Here is a 26,273-nt window from a genome sequence, read left to right on the forward strand (position 1 = left end):
ACTGAGAAGTAAGATTGTTATATGCCACTTAAGATAGGAGATTGAGTCTAGTGCTTCCAGTTTTTAGTTTATTTGAAAAAAATTATAATAAAGCCTTGTAATTGTATGGCACCTTATAGTTTGTACATTTCTCATTTGATTTTTAAAAACTTTTTTTTACTTAAAGTTGCTTTCCCTTCCACTCCACCCCACTGAAGAAAAAAAAAACCTCAAAGCTTTTGTGACAAAAACACACAGTCAAGCAAAACAAATTCACCCATTGTCCATGTCCAAAAAAGATTTTTCTCAGACAGCACTTTAAGTTTATCACCTCTGTCAGGAAGTGGGCTGGGTAGCTTGCTTTTTCATCAGTGCTTTCAAATCATGGTTGGTCATTGCTTTGATCAGAGTTCTTAAGTCTTTCATGGTAAACATTCCTTACTTATAATTGATAAACTGAAGCCCAGATAAGTTGTGACTTGTTTGTGGTCACACACACCCCTTGATTGTAGTGAGTGGCAGAGCTGGGCCCCCGAGTTCTGTCTTTTAAGTCTAATGTTTCTCTGTTGGCCACTAATGTTTTTCCTTCTCTGATGGTCACAAGTCAGATGAAGTTACTTATAAGTCACTGTATTTGGGAGGTGTCTTAAATGACTTGATGGTATCTCCTTGCTTCCCTTCCCCTTCCCCCTTTGAATCAGGGTATAGTTGGAAGGTTTAGTATAATGTGAGCATGCTTTTTAGGTTTAATCCTTCAGGTCAGAGTTATCACAACAAAGATGATCATGGATAAGTTTTCTCATGTGTAAAATAAGGAGGATTGGACTAGATATTTAAGGTTCTGTTCAGATCTGAGCTTCTGTGATTCTTGTATTTAGTGTAACAGAGTACACCTTGCTGTCATAGTCATTGGCACACAGAGGAAAAACTAATCTCTCTCATTCCTTTGCCATTTACTTCTATGTTTGATTACTTTAGGGTATTGAAATTGTTCATTTTGCCCTAACCTTGCTAAGGATGCTTTGCTGAACTACAACCTTTCTGTTTGCATGTCTTCAATTTTATATATAGGTAGTCTCTGCTTATAATAATAACTAACATTTATATGGGGCAGCTAGGTAGCACACTGGATAGAGTGCTAAGTGTCAAGTCAGGAATTTTGAGTTCAGATCTGGCCTCAAACACTTCCTAGCTGTGTGACCCTGGGCAGATCACTTCACCCTGTTTGTCTCAGTTCCTTATCTGTAAAATGAGCTGGAGAAGGAAATGGCAAACCACTGTACTATCTCTGCCAAGCAAACCCCAAATGGGGTCGCAAGGAGTTGGAAATGACTGAAATGACTAAACAGCAACACTTCTGTAGTGCTTACTATGTGCCCGAACTGTGCTGAACACTTAACAATTATTATCTCATTCTGATTATCTGATCTTCACAATAGCCCTGGGAAGTAGGAGCTATTACCTTCTACCAACAAGGAAACTGAGGTAGGCAGAGATTTAAGTGAATTGCCCAGGGTCACAGAGCTAGTAAGTGTCTGAGATTGGATTTGAGTTCAGATCTGCCTGACTTAAGTCCCTGACCACCTGGCACTGCTGAAACTTCATTGTAAAATGGGTCATATTTTCCCAAGAAACAGTGTTATAATTTAGGATTGTGTTCTTGATCAGTGATATAAATGAGGCTAGTAATATGTTATAAATGCTAAGGTATACAAGCTATAAATAATTTAAGTAGTAAAATTATCTTCCTATAGAAGGGATAGAAATGTACTGCCTTGCTTATTATAAGAGGCTTTGAGGCACTATGGAGTGTACATATAGCACACAAAACAATTCTTTTATTGTATTATATATTTGAGGTGATAGTTACCTGGAGTCTGAAGTGTAGCATAGTGTATAGAGGACTCAGCCTTAGAGTTAGAACGACTCAGGCTCAGGTCCTGCCTCTGACACATAAGCTTTGTGATTATGGACCTATTGCTTACTTTTTCAGTGCCTTAGGCCAGTGATCCCCATAGGGGCTGTGGCCTGATCATAATCGATGCGTGATCAGGACCCTTCCTTCAATAACCAAGCATGAGCTTGTCTCCAATAGAGTTACCACCCCCTTCACTAATCTTTACTCAACACTGCTCCATACCACCACAGACCTCTCTCCTGTGCTCAGCAGTCAGCCCTCCAAGGAAGTTATAATCTAACCATGACTCAGGCATTCTCTCAACAGCTGTGCCGACAAAATTACTCCTGCTCTCCTCTTTATAGTTTTTGGTGGGACAGTAAATCTGTAGCTCTTCCCCTAACTTTGCCTCTCTTCTCAATTTATGACTGTCCGGGGCACCACCATCCTTTCTTTGTCACTCAGGTATGCAACTTCATTGTCATCTTAGGCTCTCTGTCACTTTCCCAGCATGTCTAATCAGTTGCTAATTATTATTAATTTTTTCTCTATGGTATCTCTCACATCTGCTTTCTTCTTGCTACTCACAAGGAACTACTTTAGTTCAGGATCTTATTTCATAACTCTTTCCTACTGCAATATCTTATTAATTGGTCTCTCTACCTCAGGTTTCTCCTGTTTCCAATTCATCATCCACATTGCCAACAAGTAACTTTCCTAAAGTACACAGATCTGAGCCTGTGATTTCCTCCCTACCTCTTTCAGAAAACTCCAAGGGCTCCTTGTAACTACTCCAGCATCCTCTGGCATTTAAAGCTCTTCACAATCTGCCCCTTCCTGATTTTTCAGTTGTAAACATTACTCCCCTTCTCGCACTCCATGTTACCCTGACTGGCCTTCTTGCTTGATGCCATCCTCAACTCTTCTCTCACCCCACATATCCAATCAGTTACTGATTTTTTTCATTTCTCTCTGACCTTCTCTTATATACTTTCCCTTCTTTACACTTACACATATACCACCCTAGTGCAGTCCCCTATCTCTTTTTGCCTGGACTTTTACCATAGCCTTTTTTTAAAAAATGAGTTTTTATTGGTATCTTCTGTTTCTTGTATCATTACAATTACCACAAGTATCCCTCCCATGAATCATCCCTTAAAACCAATAGTATTTTTTTTAGAGAAGAAAAAAATCATCGAAACTGATTGATACATTGAAAAAGTCTGAAAACATGTGCAATGGATAACATATATGAACCTTAATGAAGGAGTGGGTTGGGGGTATCCTCTCATTTTTTCATTTGAGTCCGGCTTGATCTTTATTTTTTTATATTCACTTTTCTTTTTTGGTATAGTGGTTCCTTCGATTTACATTGTTGTAGTTACTGTGTATATTGTTTTCTTTGCTCTGCTTACTTCACTCAATATCAGTTTATATAGATCTTTCCATGCTTCTCTGTATTTATCACATTCATCATTGCTTACCCAATTTGTTTACCAATTCCCTAATTGATGGGCATTCTACTTTATTTCCATTTCTTTGCTATTACAAAAAAATGCTGCTATAAATAGTTTGGTGTATATGGGGACTTCTCATTCCTGGCTTAGTATAAGCTCAGTAATGGAGAATCTGGTTCAAAGGGTATAGCCATTTTAGTCACTTTATTTGCATAATTCCAAATTGCTTTCCAAAATGGTTATACTATTTCAGAGCTCCACTAACAATGTATTAATGTGCCTATCATTCCACAATCTCTCCAACATTGACTGTTGCCATTTTTTTTGTCATTTTGGCAGATTTACAGGGTGAAACTTTAGTGTTGTTTTGATTTGCATTTCTCTTATTAATGAATTAAAGCATTCTTTCATTTGATTGTGTCTCTAAAACCTTCTAATTAGTTTCCATGCCTCAAGTCTCTCCTCACTCTAATCATTCTTCATATAGCTGCCAGTGATTTTCTTTAATTTTTAGATGAGGTAATTGGGGTTAAGTGACTTGCCCAGGGTCACACAGCAAGTAACTTTAGTTAAGTGTCTGAGGCCGGATTTGAACTCAGGTACTCCTGACTCCAGGGCCGGTGCTCTATCCACTGTGCCACCTAGCTGCCCCAGCGATTATCTGAAAGTACAGGTTCTGATTATGTAATTTTTTCCTACTCAGTAAATTCTGATGGCTTCCTATTGACTCTAAGATCAAATATTATTTCATCTTTGTTTCAGTCTTTTAAAATTTATATTTTTGTATTCTGTAAAATCTATATAATTATTTGTACAGTAGTACATATATATAATTTATAAATATATAATTACTGGAGGTGCATGTTCAAAAGGGGCACAAGATTTAGACATTTCTGGTGATATTATAAGTCTACTAGGTGCGTATAGAAAAAATTACCTGTCAGATCTATTGAAAGGGGAAGTGTTCAGTGGAAGGGAAGTGATCAGTTTGTGGGAGGTAAAATAGATAATTTTATTACATAAAATTGTCCCACTGTTTGTTTTGCACAAAGTGAAGGCAGTCAGAATAAGAGGAAAAGCAGGAAATTGGAAAAAAATTTGCGAGTTTCTCAGATAAACATCTCATTTTAAAAATATTTAGAGGGATCTGAGACAAATTTATAAAAAATAAGAATCATTCCTCAATTAATAAAGGGTCAAGGAATATGAATAGGCAATTTTCAGAGGAAGAAATCAAAGCTATCAAGAGTTATATGAAAAAATGCTCAAAGTCATTAATAATTCATGAAATGCAAATTAAAACAACTCTGAGGTACCACCTCACACTATCAGATTGACCAAGATGACAGTAAAGGAAAATGACATGCTGTAGGTAATGTGGGAAAATAAATACCCTGATGCACTGTTGGTAGAGTTGTGAACTAGTTTGACTATTCTGGAGAATGGTTTGGAACTATGCCCCCAAAGCTAAAAAGCTGCATACCATTTGACCCAACAATACCACTAACTCGGTCTATATCCCAAAGAGATCAAAGAAAAAGGAAAAGGACCCATTAGTACCAAAATATTTATTTTTTTGTCAGTATTGTCCTTTATTTATATATATTTAAGTTTTTAAATTGCAAGTTCATCTTGCTCATCTTCTCATGTAAGGTCTATTAAGAGACTACTTGGGCACACCAGCAGTATTCATGTAGCTGTGATGGGAGGGGCCAGTGTACATCATGTTCCCATGAGGGGCTGCTGGGTATAGGCCTGGTTCCCCATCATTCCCATGTGCATCTGCACAGGATACCTTACCATCTGGTTCATGTAGGTACTAAAATATTTATAGTAGCTCTTTTTCTGGCGACAAAGAATTGGAAACTGAGGGGATGCCCTTCAGTTGGGGAATGGCTGAACAAGTTATGGGATATGAATGTGATAGAACAGTATTATGCTGTAAGATATGATGAAGGAGATGGTTTCAGATGAACGTGGGAAGACTCATATGAACTGAGGAAAAGTGAAATGGGCAGGACCAGGAGGACAATTTACACAGTTAACAGAAATATTATGATGTTAAATCAACTGTGAAAGACTTTGTAACTATGATCAACACAGTGGCCCACCATAGTTCCAAAGGACTCATGATGAGAAATGATGTCCACCTCCCAATAGAAAACCGATGGACTCAAGAGAACAGATTAAAGCATATTTTTTCTCTTTCTTTTTCTTTTTTGGAACATGGCTAATATGGAAATATGTTTTGCTGCCTTCATATGTACAATAAGTATTGTATTTCTTGTCTTTTGAATAGATGAGGGAGGGGATGGAGAAAGAGAATTTGAAAATTGAAACAAAATTGAATGAAGAAAATTACCAGATGGGTGAAATAATTTCTGGCATCATAAAAAGGTTAAAATATTTTTATTCATATTAGAAATTGAGAGGTACTTGAAAAATGTTTGAATACAAGATCAATGTGTCCTAAAATGAAATTGGAAAAAGAAGTGACAAAAAATGGAGACTGATTTATTACAGGAACTGATATTTACTTGAATCTGACAAGTTTGTCCAAAAACCTTCTGAGAGATTAACTTATTCTTGGTATGTATTACCTGGATTTGGAGTCAGAAAACCTTGGTTTGGATTCCCTATAATCCCTTTTTAGGAGATGTTTGGTGAATGGAGACATCTGATTATTTTAAGAGTAAAATACATCAGTTTGACTTAGTCAAATTTATGATGTCATTTATAATACGGACTGCAAGAAGCTTCATATAGATGTGAGGGAATAGAGATTCATTCATTGTTTTGGAGCAGGGAAGTGACATAAACCAGAATTCTGAGTCAAGATCAGTCTGTCAGTATTTTGTATCACAGCTTGGCAGAGTGCAGAGGTTGAAGACCAGGTAGGAATCTTATTATGGTAGAGCTAGGTAGGTGGTAATGAGTGCCTAAACAATGGTGGTAGCATTGAGACTACATAGAAAAGGAATGAAAAATGAATCAAGTGTGGTAGATTGGTTATGTGACACTATGGTTCCTTGAAGTTCAAACTTATGTGATCATATATTTATGGAAGGTGTGCTTCCAAATGTATATAGGACCTAGTGTTCTTTATCAGCTGAGAACACAGCTTTACTTAAACCAAGCAACTTATAAGCATTTATTAAGCACTTACCATATATCAAGTATCATTCTCGGTTCTGGGGGGTCAGTTACAAAGAATGAAATAGTCCCTTGTCTGAGGGAGCTTACATTCTATAGGAGGAAACAAGAAGTATTTATATGAGTGCGTAGAGAATAAATACAAGGTAGTTTGGAAGGGAGGGCACTAAGCAAGCAGTTGGGAGGATCATGAAAATATCACAATAAACACAGATAGTAGTTTGAGCTGTATCTTAAAGGAATAGAGTAAATTTGTGAAGAAGAGGTAATGAATGGGGATGGCCAGTAATAAAGCATAGAAAAGAGAAGATTGAGTGCTGTGTGTGGGAAAGGCCAGTTTGGCTGGACCTCAAGAATCTGGCAGGGGAATAATGTACAATGAAGTTGATTGATGATGATATTGGAATAATTTTATGTCATATTTCTCATAAATTTATTGTTATTATTAATGAGAAAATTTCTGATCAAGTCCATATAAAATATGATTTTTAACTTCTGTAAAAAGGATTTGTTGATCAGAATAATTCAGTGGCCACCTTAATTAAGTTTACTAGTTTGCCCTCTGCTGGCCAAGAATAGTAAACACTGAGGAGCCCAGCTAATTCTACTGTGTGAAAATAACCATTTATTGGTGTGAAAAGTGTTTTGTAATTGTGTTCATATAGTTCCTGTGTTTCTTTTGGCACGTAGATTTCCAAATATTTTCTAATGTGTACAGTAAATTTAAATGGAATTTCTCTTTTTATCTCTTGCTGTTGGGCTTTGTTAGTAATGTATAGAAATGCCGATGATTTATGTGGTTTATTTTATATCCTACAACTTTGCTAAAGTTGTTTATTATTTCAAGTAGTTTTTTATTTGGTTCTCTAAGATTCTCTTAAGTATATCATCGTATAATCTACAAAGAGCGATAGCTTTGTTTCTTCTTTGCCTGTTCTAATTCCTTCAATTTCTTTTTCTTCTCTTATTGCTAAAGCTAACATTTCTAGTACTATATTTTAAAAAAACATAATTGATTTATTTTTAGTTTTCTTTATTCACTTTCATAAAATTTTGAGTTTTAAATTTTCTCCCTCTCCCCTCTCCTTCCCACTCCATAAGACGGCATACAATCTGATATAGGCTCTACTTATACATTCATATTAAGCATATTTTCACATTAGTCATGGTGTAAGGAAGAATTAGAACTAATGGGAGGAACCGCGAGAAAGAAGAAACAAAACAGCAAAAGAAAAGGACAGCAAATAGTATGCTTCCATCTGCATTCAGACTCCATAATTCTTTCTCTGGATGTGGATAGCATTTTCCATTGTGAATCTTTTGAGTTATCTTAGATCGTTGCATTGCTGAGAAGGGCTAAGTCTATCAAAGTCAGTCATCCTACATTGTAGCTGTTACAGTGTACAGTGTTCTCCTGGTGCTGCTCACTTCACTCAGTGTCAGTTCATGTAAATCTTTCCAGGTTTTTAAATTAATTTAAGTAGAATTGTCATTTTTATTATATTAGCTTGCCTTATGAGCCAAGCCATTATCCCATGAACAAGGGATATTTTTCCAATTATTTAGATCTGACTTTATTTGTGTGAAAAGTGTTTTGTAATTATGTTCATATAGTTCCCGAGTTTGTTTTGGCGGGTAGACTCCCAAATATATTTTTTATTTTTTTCTAATTTTTCATTCTTTTGGATTTGTTTTACAGTGTCTTGATTTCTCATAAAGTCACTGTCTTCCAATTGCTCTATTCTAATTTTTAAGGAAGTATTTTTTTCAGTAATCTTTTGGACTTCCTTTTCCATTTGGCCAATTTTGCTTTTTAGGGCATTTTTCTCCTCATTGGCTTTTTGGATCTCTTTTGCCATTTGGGTTAGGCTGCTTTTTAAGGTGTTATTTTCTTCAGTATTTTTTTGGGTCTCCTTTAGCAAGCTTTTGACTTGTTTTTCATGATTTTCTTGCATCACTCTCATTTCTCTTCCCAGTTTTTCCTCTACTTCCCTTACTTGCTTCTCAAAACCCCTTTTGAGCTCTTCCAAGGCCTGGGACTGATTCATATTTTTCTTGGAGGCTTTGGATGTAGGAGCTTTGACTTTGTTGTCTTCTTCTGGTTGTATATTTTGATCTTCTTTGTCACCAAAGTAAGATAATATAGTCTGACTCTTTTTTAAAAAAAATTTTTATTAAAAAAAATTTTTTTCCATATGCTTTTGAGTTGAAAATTTTTCTCCCTTTCTCCCCCCCACCCTCCCCAAGACGGCACACAATCTGACATAGGCTTTACATTTACATACCCATTAAACATATTTTCACATTAGTGAAGTTGTAAGTAAAAATTAAAACCAATAGGAGGAACCATCAGAAAGATGAAACAAAACTCAACAGAAGGTAAAAATAAGTGACAGCGATTCGACTTCCATAGTTCTTTCTTTGGATGTGGACAGCATTTTCCATCCCGAGGTCTCTGGAGATGTCTTAGATCCTCGTAATGCTGAGAAGGGTTCAGTTTAACATTCTTAGTCATTGCATAACGTGGCTGCTATTGTGTACAAAGTCCTCTTGGTTCTGCTCACTTCACTCAGCATCAGACTATGTAAGTCTTCCCAGGTTTTTCTGAATTCAGCTCGCTCACCATTTCTTACAGCACAGTAGTATTCCATTACATTCATGTACCACAACTTGCTCAGCCATTCCCCAATTGATGGGCATCCTCTCAATTTCCAATTCTTTGCCACCACAAAAAGAGCTGCTATGAATATTTTTGTACATGTGGGTCCTTTTCCCATTTGTATGATCTCTTTGGAATATAGCCCTAGAAGTGCTATTGCTGGATCAAAGGGTATACACATTTTTGTAGCCCTTTGGGCATAGTTCCAAATAGTCTGACTCTTTTTGTGCTGCTTGCCCACGATCCCAGACAATTACTTGAGTTTTAAACTCTTCGTTAAGGTAAGAGTCTGCTTCCAATGTGGAGAGTGTACTGTGTCCCAAGCTTCGGGGGTTTGTACAGCTGTTTTCAGGGATACTTGTTGGGACCTGTAAATTTTCAGTTCTTCCAAGGAGGTATGATAAGGGGCGAGGTGTTTACTCCTTTCCTGGCCTGTGACCACAAGTATTCCTTTCTGTCCTGTAACTGTGAGGAGGGGTTCCTCTCCACAGCCACTCCAAGCTCCACCACGCCAGCGTTCCTCCTCACCCCAGCACCGCCACCCAGAACTGTGGCACAGATCCAACACGGGCAAAGCAAGATATTCCTGCCTCAGCACTGGCAAAGAGATCCCTGCAGTCCCTCTCTGATCAGCCACTGGATTCCCCCTCAGTCTGTGGGCCAGAAGCTCGGGAAGCAGCTCCCCCCCCCCTCCCCGGGCCACGCTCTTGGGGAATGGAGCTGAAACCCCGCCTTCCTCGCTGACCACCGACAGAAACAGACTTTTCCCACTGACCTTCTAATTTGTCTTTGGCATTGGTGGATTGAGGAGTCAGGAAACCTCCACAGCTGCCCGAGATTCAGTCCTCTGAGGCCTGCTGCAGGTTCGCTGAGGCCTGCGCGCCCACGCCGCGCTGCGCTGCGCTTCCAGCCCGGCGCGATACACCTTTCTGATCAATCATCCAGGTTGTCTTGGGCTGGAAATTTGTTTCACTCTGTCTTTTTGTGGGTTCTGCTGCTTCAGAATTTGTTTAGAGCCATTTTTTATGAGTATTTGGAGGCGTTTGGGGGAGAGCTCAAGCAAGTCACTGCTCTCACTCTGCCATCTTGGCTCCGCCCCCCGACTCCCAAATATTTTATAATGTCTACAGTAACTTTAAATGGATTTTTTTCTTTCTTCTCTTGCTGTTGGGTTTTATTAGTAATATATAGAAATGCTGATGATTTATTTGGATTTATTTTATATCCTGCAAGTTGGCTGAATTTGTTTATTATTTGCTAAAGCTAACATTTCTATTACAATATTAAATAACAATGGTGATAATGAACATCCTTGTTTCACTCCGGATCTTTTTAGAAATGCTTCTAGCTTATCCCTGTTACATATAATGCTTGCTGATGATTTTAGGTAGATGCTACTTATCATTTTAAGGAAGACTCCATTTATTCCTATGATTTCTAGTGTTTTTAATAGGAATGGGTGTTATATTTTGTCAAAACCTTTTTCTGCATCTGTTGAGATTATCATATGGTTTCTGTTAGTTTTATTGTCGATATGGTCAATTATGCTGATAGTTTTCCTAATATTGAACCAGCCCTGCATTCCTGGTATAAATCCTACTTGGTCATAGTGTATTATTCTTGTAATAAGCTGCTGTGATCTTTTTCCTAATATTTTATTTAAAATTTTGCATCTATATTCATTAGGGAGATTGGTCTATAATTTTTTTTCCCTGTTGTAACTCTTACCAGTTTAGGTATCAGTACCGTATTTGTATCATAAAAAAATTTGGTAGCACTTTTTCTTTGCCTATTTTCCCACATAGTCTATATAGTATTGGAATTAATTGTTCTTTAAATGTGTGATAGAATTCACTTGTAAATCCATCTGGCCCTGGAGATTTTTTTTCCTAGGGAGTTCATCGATGGCTTGTTCAGTTTCTTTTTCTGAAATGAGATTATTTAAGTATTTTATTTCCTCTTCTGTAAATCTGGGCAATTCATATTTTTGTAAATATTCGTCTATTTCACTAAGATTGTCAAATTTAGGGGCAGCTAGGTGGCGCAGTGGATTGAGCACTGGCCCTGAAGTCAGGAGGACCTGAGTTCAAATGCGGCCTCAGACCAAACACTTGACATTTACTAGCTGTGTGACCCTGGGCAAGTCACTTAACCCCAATTGCCTTAAAAAAAAAAAGATTGTCAAATTTATTGGCAGACAGTACAGTTGGGTCAAATAGCTCCTAATTATTGTTGTAATTTCTTTTTATTGGTGATGAATTCATCCTTCTCATTTTTGGTACTGGTAATTTGGTTTTCTTTCTTTTTTTTTGAAATCAAATTAACCAAAGGTTTATCTATTTTCTTGTTTTTTTCTCACAAAACCAGCTCAGTTTTATTTATTAGTTCAATGTTTTTCTAAATTTCAAGCTTATTAATCTCTCCTTTGGTTTTCATTATTTCTAATTTGGTATTTAATTAGGGATTTTTAATTTGTTCTTTTTCTAGCTTTTTTAGTTGCATGCCCAATTCATCTATTTCTTCTTTCTTCATTTTATTCATGTAAGCATTGAGAAATAAAACTTCCCCTAAGAACCACTTTTGCTGCATCCCATAAGTTTTGGTATGTTGTCTCATTATTGTCATTCTCTTGTATGAAGTTATTAATTGTTTCTACGCTTTGTTGTTTGACCCACTCGTTCTTTAGGATTACATTGTTTAGTTTCCAATTAATTTTTAGTCTGTCTTTCCATGGCCCTTTATTGCATGTAATTTTTATTGCATCATGATCTGAAAAGATGCATTTAATATTGCTGCTGTTCTGCATTGGATAGTGAGGTTTTTATGCGCTAGTACATGCAGCACTTTTGTGTAAGTGCTATGTACTGCTGAGAAGAAGGTATATTCTTTTCTATCCTCATTCAGTTTTCTCTAGAGGTCTACCGTATCTAACTGTTCTAAAATTCTATGTACTTCCTTAACTTCTTTCTTGTTTATTTTGTGGTTAGATTTATCTAGTTCAGAGAAGGGGAGGTTGAAGTCCCCCACTAGTATAGTTTTGCTGTGTATTTCTTCCTGTAACTCCCTTAACTTCTCCTCTAGGAATTTGGATGCTATACCACTTGGTGCATATATATTTGGTAATGATATTACTTCATTGTTTATGGTGCCTTTTAGCAGGTGGTTTCCTTCCTTATCTCTTTTAATTAGATTGAAAATAAGTATCATTTAGGGGCAGCTAGGTGGTGCAGTGGATAGAGCACTGACCCTGGAGTCAGGAGGACCTGAGTTGAAATCCAGCCTCAGACACATAACACTTAGTAGCTGTGTAATCCTAGACAAGTCACTTAACCCCATTGCCTAACCAAAAAAAAAAAAAAAGAAAGTAAGTATCATTTAAATGCCACTTGTGGAAAGTGTCTTCTGTATGCTTCTCCATGAACTGTGAATTTGGCTTGCAAGGAATAGAATCATGGATTTACTCTTGTTTTATATACATTTAAAAAAGCCAAGTTGGAAAATATGATGAACACATTTTAATGTGACAGTGTCTGAAAATACAAATTAATAAACTGACGTCCATGTAGACACAAAAGCAAGTAAGCATGAAAAGAATAACGGAAGGATTCTATATTCTCAAAAAGTATGAAACACTTTTTTATAATTCCGATATATAAAAAAACCACTTTGTCTCTAGTGACACTTGGACAACCGTGTAACTTTTGTTGGGCTCATTTATTTCAACTGTAAAAGAAGAGGGTCTGAATAGATGAATTCTAAAATCTTTCCTAGGTCTAATCTGCGATTTTATGATAATGTGATTAATTCCAATCGTCAACTTAGTTTTTATTAAGTTGATGTGGCTCCTCCACCAATCCAGTTTACAACACATCTGTAACTTAATAGTTTTGGAGAGTTGCTATGACCATAACATTTAGCACCATGTGGTTAATTTAGTGGTGAGCTGTCCTGAATTTAGTTGGGTTGCTCCTTAGATAATCGACATCCATTTTATCACCTGGAATACGCTGGAAACCTTTTCAGCTTGGTGTGAGACCTGCCCCAGTGTTTATACTTTGCTAACATAGCCTTTGAGAACCCCAGAATCACCTCCATATTATGAACAATTATACATTTATCTACAGTGTTACCTAGACATAGTAAGTTGGTTCATTAATCTAAGTAGATGAAAATTCCTTAGCAAGTTTGTTTGAAGGAAGATGACTCTTATCGCTTTGGGAAGATCACATTCCTTCTCTCTTATCTTGTCTCATGTGCCAACTTAATGTGGGTATCCAATAGCAGCCTGCAACTTCTATCTTGAAAGTCAGAATCAAAGAAATGATGGTGATTGCTAAGTTCCATCTTCTTATTTGGTAAATAACTAGAGTGCTCTGATTGTCTTTGATCTGTACCAAAAGGGGATCTTATTCTGAGGTCTGTGAACTTAGAACAATTTTATAAGTATTCCAATGTTAATTGATTTTTTTGGTAATCTTATATATTTTGTTTTATGCATTTAAAAGCTTATTCTGAGAAGGGGTCCATAGACAGCCAAATCTGGGTCTTTGACACAAAAAAAGAACTAGATCCTCAAACCTTGGATCATCTTTGGGAAGCCCTGTGGCTATGAAGCTAAAACAAGGGGCATCTGATTGTTGAAATATCTCCTTTTTTGGGAACAGAAGGGAGTTGGTGCATGGCATTTTTGATTAGGAGTACTTCCTCTATTTCTGTCCTGTGTAGAGCCTCATCAGTGGAATAATGGAATTAACTTTTTGCCTTTGGTCATATCTGTAAATAGATGGGGTAATGGTATAGTTTCAGTTATTCCTTTGGTATATACAATTACAGGGCTAGCCACAGAATCATCAGAATATTTCAGTGATGTGTGAAAAAATTCAGCATTACTTCTATTTTTTGTGGGTCATACTATATCTAAAGTATACATAGTTATTGCACGATATTACTTATTTATAATTAATAAGTGGATGCATTCTATTGACACTATACAACATTCTAGGAGGTAAGAGAAGGGGAATTATGGTGTGAATATGTAATTAAGTGGAAATTAAAATATAGATGTGACAAATAAAAAGACCAAGACCTCAACATTGATAACCTCTTCCACATTTGCTTCCTTTTATGGCTTCTTTTTATGTAGAATGTAGTAATAATTTCTGATTGAATAGCAAAGTTGAAGCATATCATTTATCCTTTAACTCAATCTTAGTTCTAGTCTCCTAACACTTTAGAATAGAGTGAAATCCCTGATCAGGTACCAATGGCCAGTTGTACAAACCCTATTATTTGATTTTCCAGTAACTATGTGGTCCACCAACGTCCTTTGATCTCCTTGAAAAGGAAAAATTCTGTCCAATTCAATTAGCATTTTTATGTGCCTTTAGGTGAGGCAAGCTCAACCTTCTTGAGAAAGAGAAGGAGAAAGGAGGTGCATATGAGGGAGGAGAGAAGGAAAAGAGAGTGAAAAGAATGACAATGAGTGTGAGAGGGGCAGCTATGTGGCATAGTAGATAGAGCTCTGGCCTTGGAGTCAGGAGGACCTGAGTTCAAATGTGGCCTCAGACACTTGACACTTACTAGCTGTGTGACCCTGGGCAAGTCACTTAACCCCAATTGCCTCACCAAAAAAAAAAAAAGAAAAGAAAATGAGTGAGAGGGAAGTGCCATCCACTTTCTTTATTGAAAGATGAAGGGAGCTGAGGCTTTAGGGAGTCATCTTACTCCTTGTTGGGCCAGGCCCTCATTCAGCCAGCTGGTGAATGGTTTCTCACAACAGATACTGTATGTTTTCTTCCTTTATTCTCTTTGTACTTAGATTTCCTACATTCTGTGTGTTATGAAGGTTTTTTTTTGTTTCAAAACATGGTTGACTTTATTACAAAGCATTTTTTTTCATAGAGGAGTCATTAGTTGGTATGCATGAATTTGTTTTCAAGAGGCTGCTGTATAGAAACTATTCTTTGGACAATGAAATTCTACCTGCAGTGCATGCAGCATCACTCTGATCACTGTTCCTGATTCCTCGTTGCTATTGGTTAGGAAAGGTTTTAAAATTTTAATATCTGATCTCTTATTTTATCTGTCTTATCAAAGAGATAGATTTTAATTTTACTTTTGAAATTTTAATGTATTTTCTGAGTAAGTTAATTATGATAGTTTTTTTGAATAGGTTTAAAATCTCTTTTCTAAATTTGTAGGTTTTCTTGAAGAAATGAAGGTTTAAGAGATATTTATCTATCAAATCAAAATATGGGAGCAAACAGCAGCAGCATTAGTGACCTTTCGGAAAATGAATATCTAAAAAGGTTGTCTGGAGCAGAATCTATCTCTGAGAATGACCCATTCTGGAATCAACTTCTTTCTTTTTCTTTTACTACACCAACTAACAGGTAAGATATTTCCTAATGTTTTGCAGACTTAGATCAATGGGCCACATTTTCTTTGGTTATCTATGGAATAGTGTCAATAGATCGTGAACATTACAATTTGAAATAATTTCATTTGGGCTTGTGAAGGTTTCTGTGAACATTAAAGTACATTGTTCATGTATAATTATTTTAACTTAAATTGTATTTTTGCTATTTGTTTTGTATGTGAAAATAAACAAAATAGGTAAAACTGGTTCTTGGATTTCTCACATTTTTTATGGTCATTTGTACTTTTCTGTGTGGGATCTACTTTGATAAGAAGAGACTTCATTATGGTGAGGAAAAAGGAGAGTTGCTTTAGTATTACTTCGACTTGATAGGGTTGAAAGAAAAGAAGTGATCAATCTGTTCTCTCCATGTTTGCTATGATTTAGTAGCAGATACTGCCTGAATTAGGGCTTTTGACTGCTGAATTAAGGCTGTCATGAGTTGTTAAATCAGAAAGAGACTTGATTAGTTTCTCCTCCCCATTTCCTACATTTGACAGCAATGGCTTCTCCAATTCACTGTACATGCTAGGAAAAGAAGGGAAAAACTCATGTGTAAGTGTTAAGTGTCCAAAAGAATTTTATTGAAACATATTCTCTGTGACCAGCAAAGACTTTAGGAAGACTGATGAGGGGAGGTTGAGGGTGACAGTGGTCATGCAAATTAGTGTCCAACTTGAGTATGGCAGCTCTAGAGAGAGCTTCCCAGCTTTCCTTTCTTATACATAAAAAAGTCTTGTCTGATATCTGTTAGGCGGGGTGTTCCCTTCTTTTCCAGGGTTCCAGCATGGTGATTGGAAGGGAGCAAAGTGTTATCAGTTACCTTCCATTCCACATTTACACTTTGAGGTTTTTGAATACTGAAATTGGTTGAGGGGATAAGAATCATAGGAGTGGAATACTCCTATCTCTCCCTTCTCCCATTCAAGTCAGGCTAATAAGGGGGATGTGGTGTGTCTATTCAATGAACCCAGTTACCGTGGGGCTGTTTGGGAGCAGTTGGACACTTATCTGTGAAGCTATAATTGGGAAGACAAAGGAGACCTTCCTTTCTGGTTTTAGATATCAAAGCAAAAGAAAGCAGGAAACACAACCACACAGATATACAGATTCGTAACTAATTAATATGGGCATGAGCCTTCCTATATTGGAGAGAGAACCTCTAAATTGCTTGGCCATTGCCAGGATGATGCTAGTTTGTTTTCTCAAATTAGGATCAAAAATATGGTGCAGTTGCTTATAGAATTTTCCTTTGGAATTTTACATATGAATGCTAATTCATATTCTATAGGGGAGCAGAGAATGAAATTCCAATATAGAAATGCAGCATAGGGAAAGTGACCTCATTTATAGTGGTATTTTTTTTGTATGTGAATATAAATTAATTCAAATTCCCCAAAGGGAAGGATGACACTTTCAGTTATAGAATTTGAAGAAGCAAACATATTCATATACATATCATAAGAAGGATCATAAGGACCATAAACCAAGCACTATGGAATAACTCATGTCTGTTATAGTTTAATGGTCTCTATAACCCTGCTAAAAGAATGATTTTGTTTTTTGCTTGTATGATAAATCAGTGTTCGAAGCTGGGAAGGGAAAAAAGAGCTCCCATATAAACCTTACCTATCCAAATGAGATGTATTGAAAGAGATTCTTTATTTATTGAGGCCTCAGGAGGACTGGATTTGGGGCATATTGCAGGTCTTCAGGCCTGTCAGTTGAGGTGGGCCTCTGGTAGATAGCTCATGGGCACTTGTGATGTCAGAAGAGCTTATGGGGAAGCTGCGACATAGATGGCTTATCAGTTTTCCCTTTTATGCAGAAAAGGGCTTGCTATGTATCAGTGATGATTTGCCAGATTTCTTCGAGTTCTAGGATTTATGAACATTGTAATTGGTTTAGGGAAGAAATAAATAGTTTAGCATCCATCATGGTTAACTTTATAAATACAGGGTGTCTCAAAAGTCTGTGCAGTTTTAAACTACTAAAGCTTAGAGGTTAAAAAAAAGTTTTGCTCATAAGTTATTAATGCTTAAAACTGTACAACAGTTTTGGGAACACTGTGTATATTAGACTGATTCTCATGGCCTTGTCTGGATTTGGCGAAACATTTATCTGGAATCTTTCTGGAGATCAGACTTACTGTCAGTCAAGCAGTTGAGTACTACAGTATATCTAGAAATCGTGGCCCCTAAATTTTTTTGGATGATGTCTACCAGAAAAGGACAGATTGTCAGAGTTGGGTAGCTAAGGGGTTCTGGAGAGGTCCTTCCCATGTAATAAAGAAAAATATTTAAGCAAAACTGCTCACACAATGACTGTGTCCAACAGAGTGTATACAGCATTCCATACTTTTAGTCCTGTTTCTGCTGAGAAGAAAGTTTATTTTTTATTTTTTGTTTTCTGTAATCTTACCCTAAGATTGATCATTTCATTTAGTCTGATTGACCTCAGATTTTTAAAAGACACGTATAGAGAAGTTTTGTAGATCCCTGAAGATAACACCCTTTCAAATATTTAAGCATTATTCATTTTAATGGAGATATTTCTAAAATGTATTATATATCTTCTTTATTATATACTTTCTTAAGTAGAAGATACTAAACCAGGGGTGGGGAACATGCAGCCTTAAGGAGCATGTGGCCCTCTAAGTCCTCGATCTTTGACTGAATCCAAACTTCAGAAAACAAAGATTCAGTCAAAAGGTCACACTTGAGGACCTAGAGGGCCACATGTTACCTCTAGGCCACAGGTTCCCCACCCTTGTACTAAACCATTTAAATATTTCTTAATTAAGTATTAAGAGGCAGCAGGGTTAGGACTGGCCCTGAAGTCAGGAGGACCTGAGTTCAAATTCGGCCTCAGACCAAACATTTGCCACTTACTAGCAATTGCCTAAAAATTAAAAAAAAAAAGAAAAGAAACCGAGAAGAGTTGGATTCTTGCTTCTGGCCTGTCCTAGCTGGATGATCCTGGTCAGTTTATTCAGTTTGCTTCTCAGTGTGTTCAGTACCTCTCTAAAGCTATAAATTGCTGAGTAGGTGCTGACTGACCCACACTGGTAGTTCGTATGCCAATGAAATCACAGGTCCAGGCCCAAATCCCAATTTTAGTTTACAAAACAAAGGCAATACTGATGATAAGTACAGAGTAATGACAGAGACTGAGAGAAGGTGGAACTATTTTATCTGTGGTTTCTCTACCAAGGAGAATGATTTTCAAACTGAAAAGTAAAGGACAAAAGTGGTTAACAGGAAATTGGAACTCAGGATGACCAAACATATGGTAAGAGAACTTCTAGAGACCCTCAACAAGTTCAGGTTGTCTGACCTGGACACAACACTACAGGATCGTGAAGGAAATTTTGGATGTGATTGCCGCTGAGCTGTGGGAAGATGGGTAAACATTATCCTGATTTTCCAAAAAAGGAAGAAGATAGATTCTTTAAACAGTATGATGTTGAGCTTGACTTTGATTCATGGTAAAGACCTATACCACATTTATTCAAAGAAAGATTTGTCAGCATTTGGAAAGAGAAGTGGGAATCACTGCAAGCCCACTTTGATTCATGAAGAACAAGCCAAGCTCATTTCCCTTTTAAGATAGGATTATTAGATTGAATATTGAAGAATTCTATAAGTCTAATATGCCTGAATTTTAGTTAAGTATTTGACAAAGTGGCTCTAATATGGATGAGGTAAAGAAATATGGAAGGGATGGTAGTAATAATAGCTAATAATAGGCCTTAAAGTTTGCAAAATGCTTTACAGATATCTCAAAGAGATCATAAAAAAGGGAAAAGGACCTGTATATGCAAAAATAATTATAGCAGCCCTGTTCATGGTGGTAAAATATTGGAAATTGAGGGGCTGCCCATCGATTGGGGAATGGCTGAACAAGCTGTGGTATATGAATGTATTTTTTGTTTTTGTTTTTGTTTTGTTTTGTTTTGTTTTTAAGGCAATTGGGGTTAAGTGACTTGCCCAGGGTCACACAGCTAGTAAGTGTTCAGTGTTTGGTCTGAGACCGGATTTGAACTCAGGTTCTCCTGACTTCAAGGCCGGTGCTCTATCCACTGTGCCACTTAGGTGCCCCTGTGGTATATGAATGTAATGGAATATTATTGTGCTGCAAGAAATGATAAACAGGCAAATTTAGAAAAACCTGAAAAGACTTGTATGAACTGATGGAAAGTGAAATGAGCAGAACTAAGAAATATTGTGTGCAGTATCAGCAATGTCATGTGATGATCAGCTATGAATGACTCAGCTCTAATCAGTGATACAATGATCAAGAAAAGTACAAAGGATTCTCCAAGGAAAATGCTGTCTATATCCACATAAAGAACTGATGGACTCTGAATGCAGATCGAAAGCACATTTTTTCACTTACTTTATTCATTCTCGTGTTTTTTTTTCCTTTTGATTTGTTTCTTCTTCCACAAATATGGAAATATGTTTTATACAATAACACATATATAAACTATATCAAACTGCCTAACATTTTCAGAAGAGGGGAGGGGAGGGAGGGAGAAAAATTTGGAACTTAAAAAATTTTTTAAATGAATGCTAAAATTTTCTTGATGTATAATTGGGGGAAAAACACTATAAAGAAAAAGACAATAATACTGAAAAAAGTGCTTTACAAATATTATCTCCTTTGGTAATAGTCAGACAGGTAGTAAGTGGCAAAAGCAGCTATATGGATACTGAGCTGGTTGAATGACGGGTCCAGATGAGTTGCCTAATATGAATGAATTGTTGTCCACCTAAAGGGAGATTAGAGATCGCTAGTAGAGAAGTTCAAGATAATGTCATTAACTCTGTTCTGTTCAGCATTTTTATCAGCAGCTTGAAGCAAGGCATAATATATATTACATTTTCAGTTGGAAGGTAACTGGAATCTAGGAGGGATGAACAGAATCAGAGTCCAAAGAGACCTCAGATTATAGAACAATGGGGATAAATATAAAGTGGAATTGAATAGGGATAGGAATGAAATTCTGCATGTAGGTTTTAAGTCTGCACAAGAGAAGTATGGGAGAATATGTGGCTAGATATCAGTGCATGTGAAAGGAATCTGAAGGTTTTAGTAAATTGTAAGTCCAGTATTAATGAATGCAGTTACCTGGCTGCTGCAATACTTAAGATGATCTTCAATCAAATGACTAGAAATGTAGTTCCCAGAATGGGGAAGATGATAACCCTGTCTGTGTATCATCCTATAGTTGAACTGTCTGGAATTTTGTCCCATCAATTCTAGGAACCTGAATTAAACATTTCAGAATGGAAATTGACAAGGTGGAATTTATCCCCTAAAGGTAACAATGATGGTGAATTAACTTGGAACCAAACCATGTAAAGATTACTTGAAAGAACTGGAGGTGTTTAATTGGTAAAAGAGAAAATTTAGAGTGAATATGATAGCTTGGCTTCAGATTTTGAAAGCCAATTGTGTAGGAGGTTTATTAGATTTATTTTGCTTGGCCCCAGGAGTTAGAATTAGTACCAATAGCTGGAAGTTAAAGAGAGGCAGATTTTTGGCTCAGGATAAGGAAAAACTCCATAATGTTTATTGCTGACGAAATGTAGATTGGGTTGCCTTAGTAATCAATCAGTAAATCAACAAGTATTTATTAAGTGCCTACTGTGTATCAGGCTCTGAGTTAGGCCAAAACTGAAAGCCCCCTAGCTCTTAAGGATTAGAGGAGACAATATTTACATATGTGAGTATGTTCAGAATAAATGTGTATTTACAGTAGAGATAGAAAAATCATATAAGGTAAATACAAAATAGTTGGGGAGGGAGGGCATTAGCAGTTGAGGAATCTGAAAGGACTTTCTGAGAAGGTGGTGCTTGATCTTAGGCTTGAAGAAATGTGGGATCTTGGGGCTGAGGTGAGGAGGGAATGTATTTCAGGTATGGAGGAGAGTCAGCAGAAGGGCACAGAGAAGAAAGGGAGTACTCTGTTAGGAATAGAGAGAAAGCCAGTTTGGCTGGCTTATGATCCAGGGTAAACATGTGAGAAGAGAAGTAATGTATAATGATTTTGTAAAGATTGGCTGAAACTGGATTCTGAAGGGCCTTTATAACCCAGTAGAGAAATTTATATTTTATCCTAGAGGCAATAGGGAGCCACTGGAGTTTATTAAGCGCATGTTCTTTTGTCATATCTTCATTTATTTCGTGAAGATCATATCATTCTCCTTGTTAGAGAAAACATATAGAATTTTTCTTTCTAACATAATTAGACTTTTGCCTAAGGAAACTCACTTTGGCAGCTATGTGGAAGATGGATTGGAGTGGAGGGAGGAGGCAAGTCAGGGAGACCAATTAGGAGGCCATTATGTTAGTCTGGTCAAGAGGAGATGAGGGCTTGAACTAATGTGGTGGCTGCATGAGTGGCAAGAAGGAGACAGATATGAAAGATAATGTTGCAGGAAGAATTGAGGAAATGGCTGGCTTTGTGAACCCAAGAGACTGGAAGAATGGTGGTGTCTTTTGTAAAAATAAGGAAGTTTGGTAGAGTAGGTTTCTGGGGAAAGATAAAAAAGTTCTTTTTAGGACATAATGAGTTTGAATTGTCCTTGGGTATGTAGTGAAGTCCCAGCTACTGGAAATCTTTAAATAGAAGCTGTATGATCTATTTTTCTTGACATTTTAGAAGTTATTAATATTAATATTTGAGTGTGGCTTGGGCTAGGTGACCTTGGAGACCCTTCCAGCTCATAGAATCTGCTTTTAAGTTCTTAGAATTGGGTAACTTTTCTTTATTCCCAGGAAACTGCATGATCATATACACTTAGAAGGCATTGTAGAAGGATCATCTAGCCAAAACCCCCTTAGTTTATGATCAGGAACCTGAGGGTTAGTGAGGTAAAAGGTTTGCCCAGTGTTCCACAGGTAGTAAAGGAAGGATTCAAAACCAGGTTCTCAGATTCAAAATCTAAGACTGTTTTCCATGAGAATAAATACTTAACACTACTGTTTGTTTTATAACTGTTCTTGATTTTGTTCAGGATTTTTTAGTTTTGTGAGTAGACTATAATGAGCTGAAAAGCTGCAGATATCCAAGGAAGTTATCTTCAGTGCTTATAGATACCATCTCTTTATTATTCTTCTACTTGTAGTAATGCTTTTTATTAGTCACATCATTGGCTTATTGCAGCTGCCTACAATTTTAGTTATCCTTCTGTATTGACACTTTGTTTATCCTATCTGTGATAAAATTGTTTTAGAGTCCCCAGACATGTAGATATCATGGATAAGGTAATAAAAATATAATTTAGATTCACTCTTATATTGTTGTACCTATTGCTTTTGAATGGAAATTCTTCAGCCACATTTTGAATATATTGTTCTAATAGCGTATTGACTAGAAAATAGTTTTGTTTTCTCTTATTGCATTTGTTCTTCATTGATTTCCATCACCGTTATATAATTCCATGTCTGGGTTGAGTTAGTCAACAGGCACATATTAAGGGATTACTATGTGCCAGCCTCTGTGCTAAGTCCTGGGGATACAAAAAGAGACAGAACCCTCAAGGACTCACATTTTTACGGTGAAATAATAGATAGATAACTGGTTGTATATACTATATTTATAGAGTAGATGAGGACAATGTGAAAGACATTAACAGCTGGGAGTATTACAGAGGATTCTAGTAGATTTAGGCTGAGTCTAGAAGGAAGCCAGGAAAACTAAGAGGTATGGGGGCAGAGCATTACAGGTGTGGGAAACAGTCAGTGTGATGGCTTAGAGATGGAGAGAAGAGTGTCATGTTTGATCATTTGCAGGTAGGCCAATGTAGCGAGAGTATGTGGGAGAGAGTAAAGTGTAAAACTAAAAAGGGGTCAGGTGATGAAGAGCTAAAGTGCTGAACAGAGGAATTTATATTTGATTCTGGTGGTAATAGGGAATTCCTGGAGCTCTTTGAGTGGGGGGGGGTTACTTGGTTAGACCTACACTTGAGAAAAATCACCTTGGTAGTTGAGTAGAGGATGGAATGGAGGCATAGGAAGAGTTTATCTAGAAAATAATTACCAGGGAGGAGCCAGGATGATTAATTGGGGGCAGCCATCCAGCTGAGCTCTCCCAACATTCCCCTCTAAACAACTTTAAAATAATGCCTCAAATGGAAGTTTGGAGTGGCAAAGTCAACAAAAGGTCAGGGTGAGACATTTTTCCAGTGTAAGAAAATTTAAGAAATTGGCAGGAGAAGTCTTTGGCATTGGAGTGGAGGCCTGTCTGGAGTGTACACATGTGATGGCAGCAACAGCAGTAGCAGCAGCTTTGGGAGCTCTCAGCCTAGACAGGAAAGAGCACCAGAAAATTGCTCAGAAAAAGATTACAGGGGACCCTTTGTTGGCACTGGGTACAGCTGGTGCTGATTGGCAACTCTGTTGCCCATACTCAATTCTGGGTCACAGTTCTAGGGTGGAGAGTAGTGCTAGTGGTCAGTCACAAAGGAGTAGGGGCCCTGGTTACAATTCCAAGGCAAAGTGTATCACTAGCATGTGCAGTTACAGGACATCAGGGGGTCCTTTCTGGACAAAGACCATGCAGTGCCTACATCTCTCTCCAGATCACACCACCCTGGAAGCACCAAAAACTTGCAGACCCTCAGAATGAGCTCTGAAAATGTCAGCAAGAAGAAACCTGAAGGTTGGGACAGTGCTTCCCCACCCCAAGGTGGGAAGAGCCCAACTTTAACATAAAGTTCAAAGTCAAGAAATATGCTAGAAAAATGAGCAAACAACAACAAAAGGAAGTTGGCCATAAAAAGTTACTAGGTGGCAGAGAAGACCAAGACATAAATTCAGAAGACAGCAGTTTGAAAACAGCTACCAAAAAAAGCTTCAAAGAAAAATGCTAATTGGACCTAAACCAAAAGAGAGTTCCTAGAAGAATTAAAGAAAGGCATAAGATTGGTAGAGGAAAAACTGGGGGAAAAAAATGAGAGTGATGCAAGAAAATTATGAAAAGAGAATTAACAGCTTGATAAAAGAGACACCAAAATATACGGAAGAAAATAGCACTTTAAAAAAGAGAATTGGCCAAAGGGTAAAAGAAGCACAAAAATCAAAGAGAAGAACTCTTTAAAAAAGCAGAATTGGCCAAATGGAAAAAGAGGGACAAAATCTCACTGGAGAAAAGAATTCCTTAAAAATTAGAATGAAGCAAGTGGAAGCTAATGACTCCATGAGACATCAAGAAACAAAAAACAAAATCAAAAGAATGAAAAAAATAGAAGAAAATATGAAACATCTCTTGAAAAAACAACTGACCTGGAAAATAGATTGAGGAGAGATAATTTAAGAATTATTTGACTACCTCAAAGTTATTATCAAAGAAAGAGCCTAGGCATAGTATTTCAAGAAATTATGAAGGAAAACTACTCTGATATTTTAGATACAGAGGGTGAGATTAAAAGAATATACCAATCACTTTCTGAAAGAGATCCCAAGCAATTCCAGAGCTTCCAGATGAAAGAGAAAATACTTCAAGCAGCCAGAAAGAAACAATTTTTAATACTGCAGAGTCACAGTCAGGAGGATTTAGTGGCTTCCTTGTTAAAGGAGTGTAGGGCTTAGAATATGGTATTCTGGAAAGCAAAGGAGCTAGGATTACAATCAAAAATCACCTACCCAGCAAAACTAAGTGTAAGCTTTTAGGAGAAAAAAATGGATATTTAATGAAATTAAAAACTTTTAAGCATTCCTGATGGAAAGACTGGAGCTGAATAGAAAATTTGACTTTCAAACATAAAATTCAAGAGAAGTTTAAAAAGATCAACATGAAAGAATAATCATAAGGGACTCAATAGAATTAAACTGTTTACAGTCCTATATGGGAAGATGATACATGTGACTTCAAAGAACTTTGTCATTATTAGGACAGTTAAAAAGTCTGCGTAGACAGAGGGCACAAGTGTGAGTTGATTATGTTGTAATGATCTCCAAAAAAAAAAAAATGGAGTGAGAAAGAGGGATGCAGATGGAGAAGGGGTAAGGAAGAAGTAGAATGAAGAAAATTTTCTCACATAAAAGAGGCACATAATGAAGAGCTTTAACAATGGAAAGGAAAATGGGAGCAGTGGTGGTACATGGTAGGCAATACTTGAACGTCACTCACTCTTGTCAGAATTTGTTCAAAGAGTGAAGAATATTTATTCACACTCAGCTGAGAATAGAAATATAATTTATCCAATAGAGAAATAAGAGAAGGGGATAAGAGAAAAGAGGAGGGTGGGAATGATAAAAGGGAGGGCGGATTAAGAGACACAGTGATTAGAAGCAAAATAGATTTTTGAAGAGGGACAGGATAAAAAGAGAGGGAGGATAAACAGAAGAAAATGGGATGGAGGGAAATACAAAGTGAGTAATCATAATTGAATGTGAATGGATGAGCTCACAAATAAAACAGAAGCAGTTAGCAGAGTGAATCTGAAACTAGAATCCAACAATATGTTGTTTACCAGGACACATTTGGAACAGACTTAAAAAGAGTTAAAATAAAGGACTGGAGCATAATCTAATATGCTTCAGCTGAAGTAAAAAAGGCAGAGGTAGCAGTCATGATCTCTCAGACAAAGCAGAAAGCAAAAGTAGACCTAATTAAAAGGGATAATCAGGGAAACTACATTGTGCTAAAAGGTACACCATAGACAATGAAGTAATATCAAAAAAATTTTACAGCAAATT

General features: G+C 36.9%; 1 protein-coding gene across 3 annotated transcripts in view; it reads left to right on the forward strand.

Moving 5' to 3' along the window:
• DYM (dymeclin) overlaps positions 1-26,273 on the forward strand; it is a 571,335-nt gene that overhangs the window by 20,395 nt on the left and 524,667 nt on the right. For 2 of the 3 annotated variants that reach the window (XM_078153263.1, XM_020985814.2), the window contains exon 2: positions 15,346-15,537. In XM_078153263.1, coding sequence (XP_078009389.1) covers positions 15,398-15,537 — 140 coding nt within the window. In that variant the 5' untranslated portion in view covers positions 15,346-15,397. Of the gene's footprint in view, positions 1-15,345; positions 15,538-26,273 lie in introns of those variants that run through there. The other variant, XM_020985816.2, reaches the window with a different exon arrangement.

The sequence above is a fragment of the Phascolarctos cinereus genome, unplaced genomic scaffold, assembly GCF_003287225.1.
Source record: "Phascolarctos cinereus isolate Bilbo 61053 unplaced genomic scaffold, phaCin_HiC Scaffold_4;HRSCAF=312, whole genome shotgun sequence".
Taxonomy (NCBI): domain Eukaryota; kingdom Metazoa; phylum Chordata; class Mammalia; order Diprotodontia; family Phascolarctidae; genus Phascolarctos; species Phascolarctos cinereus.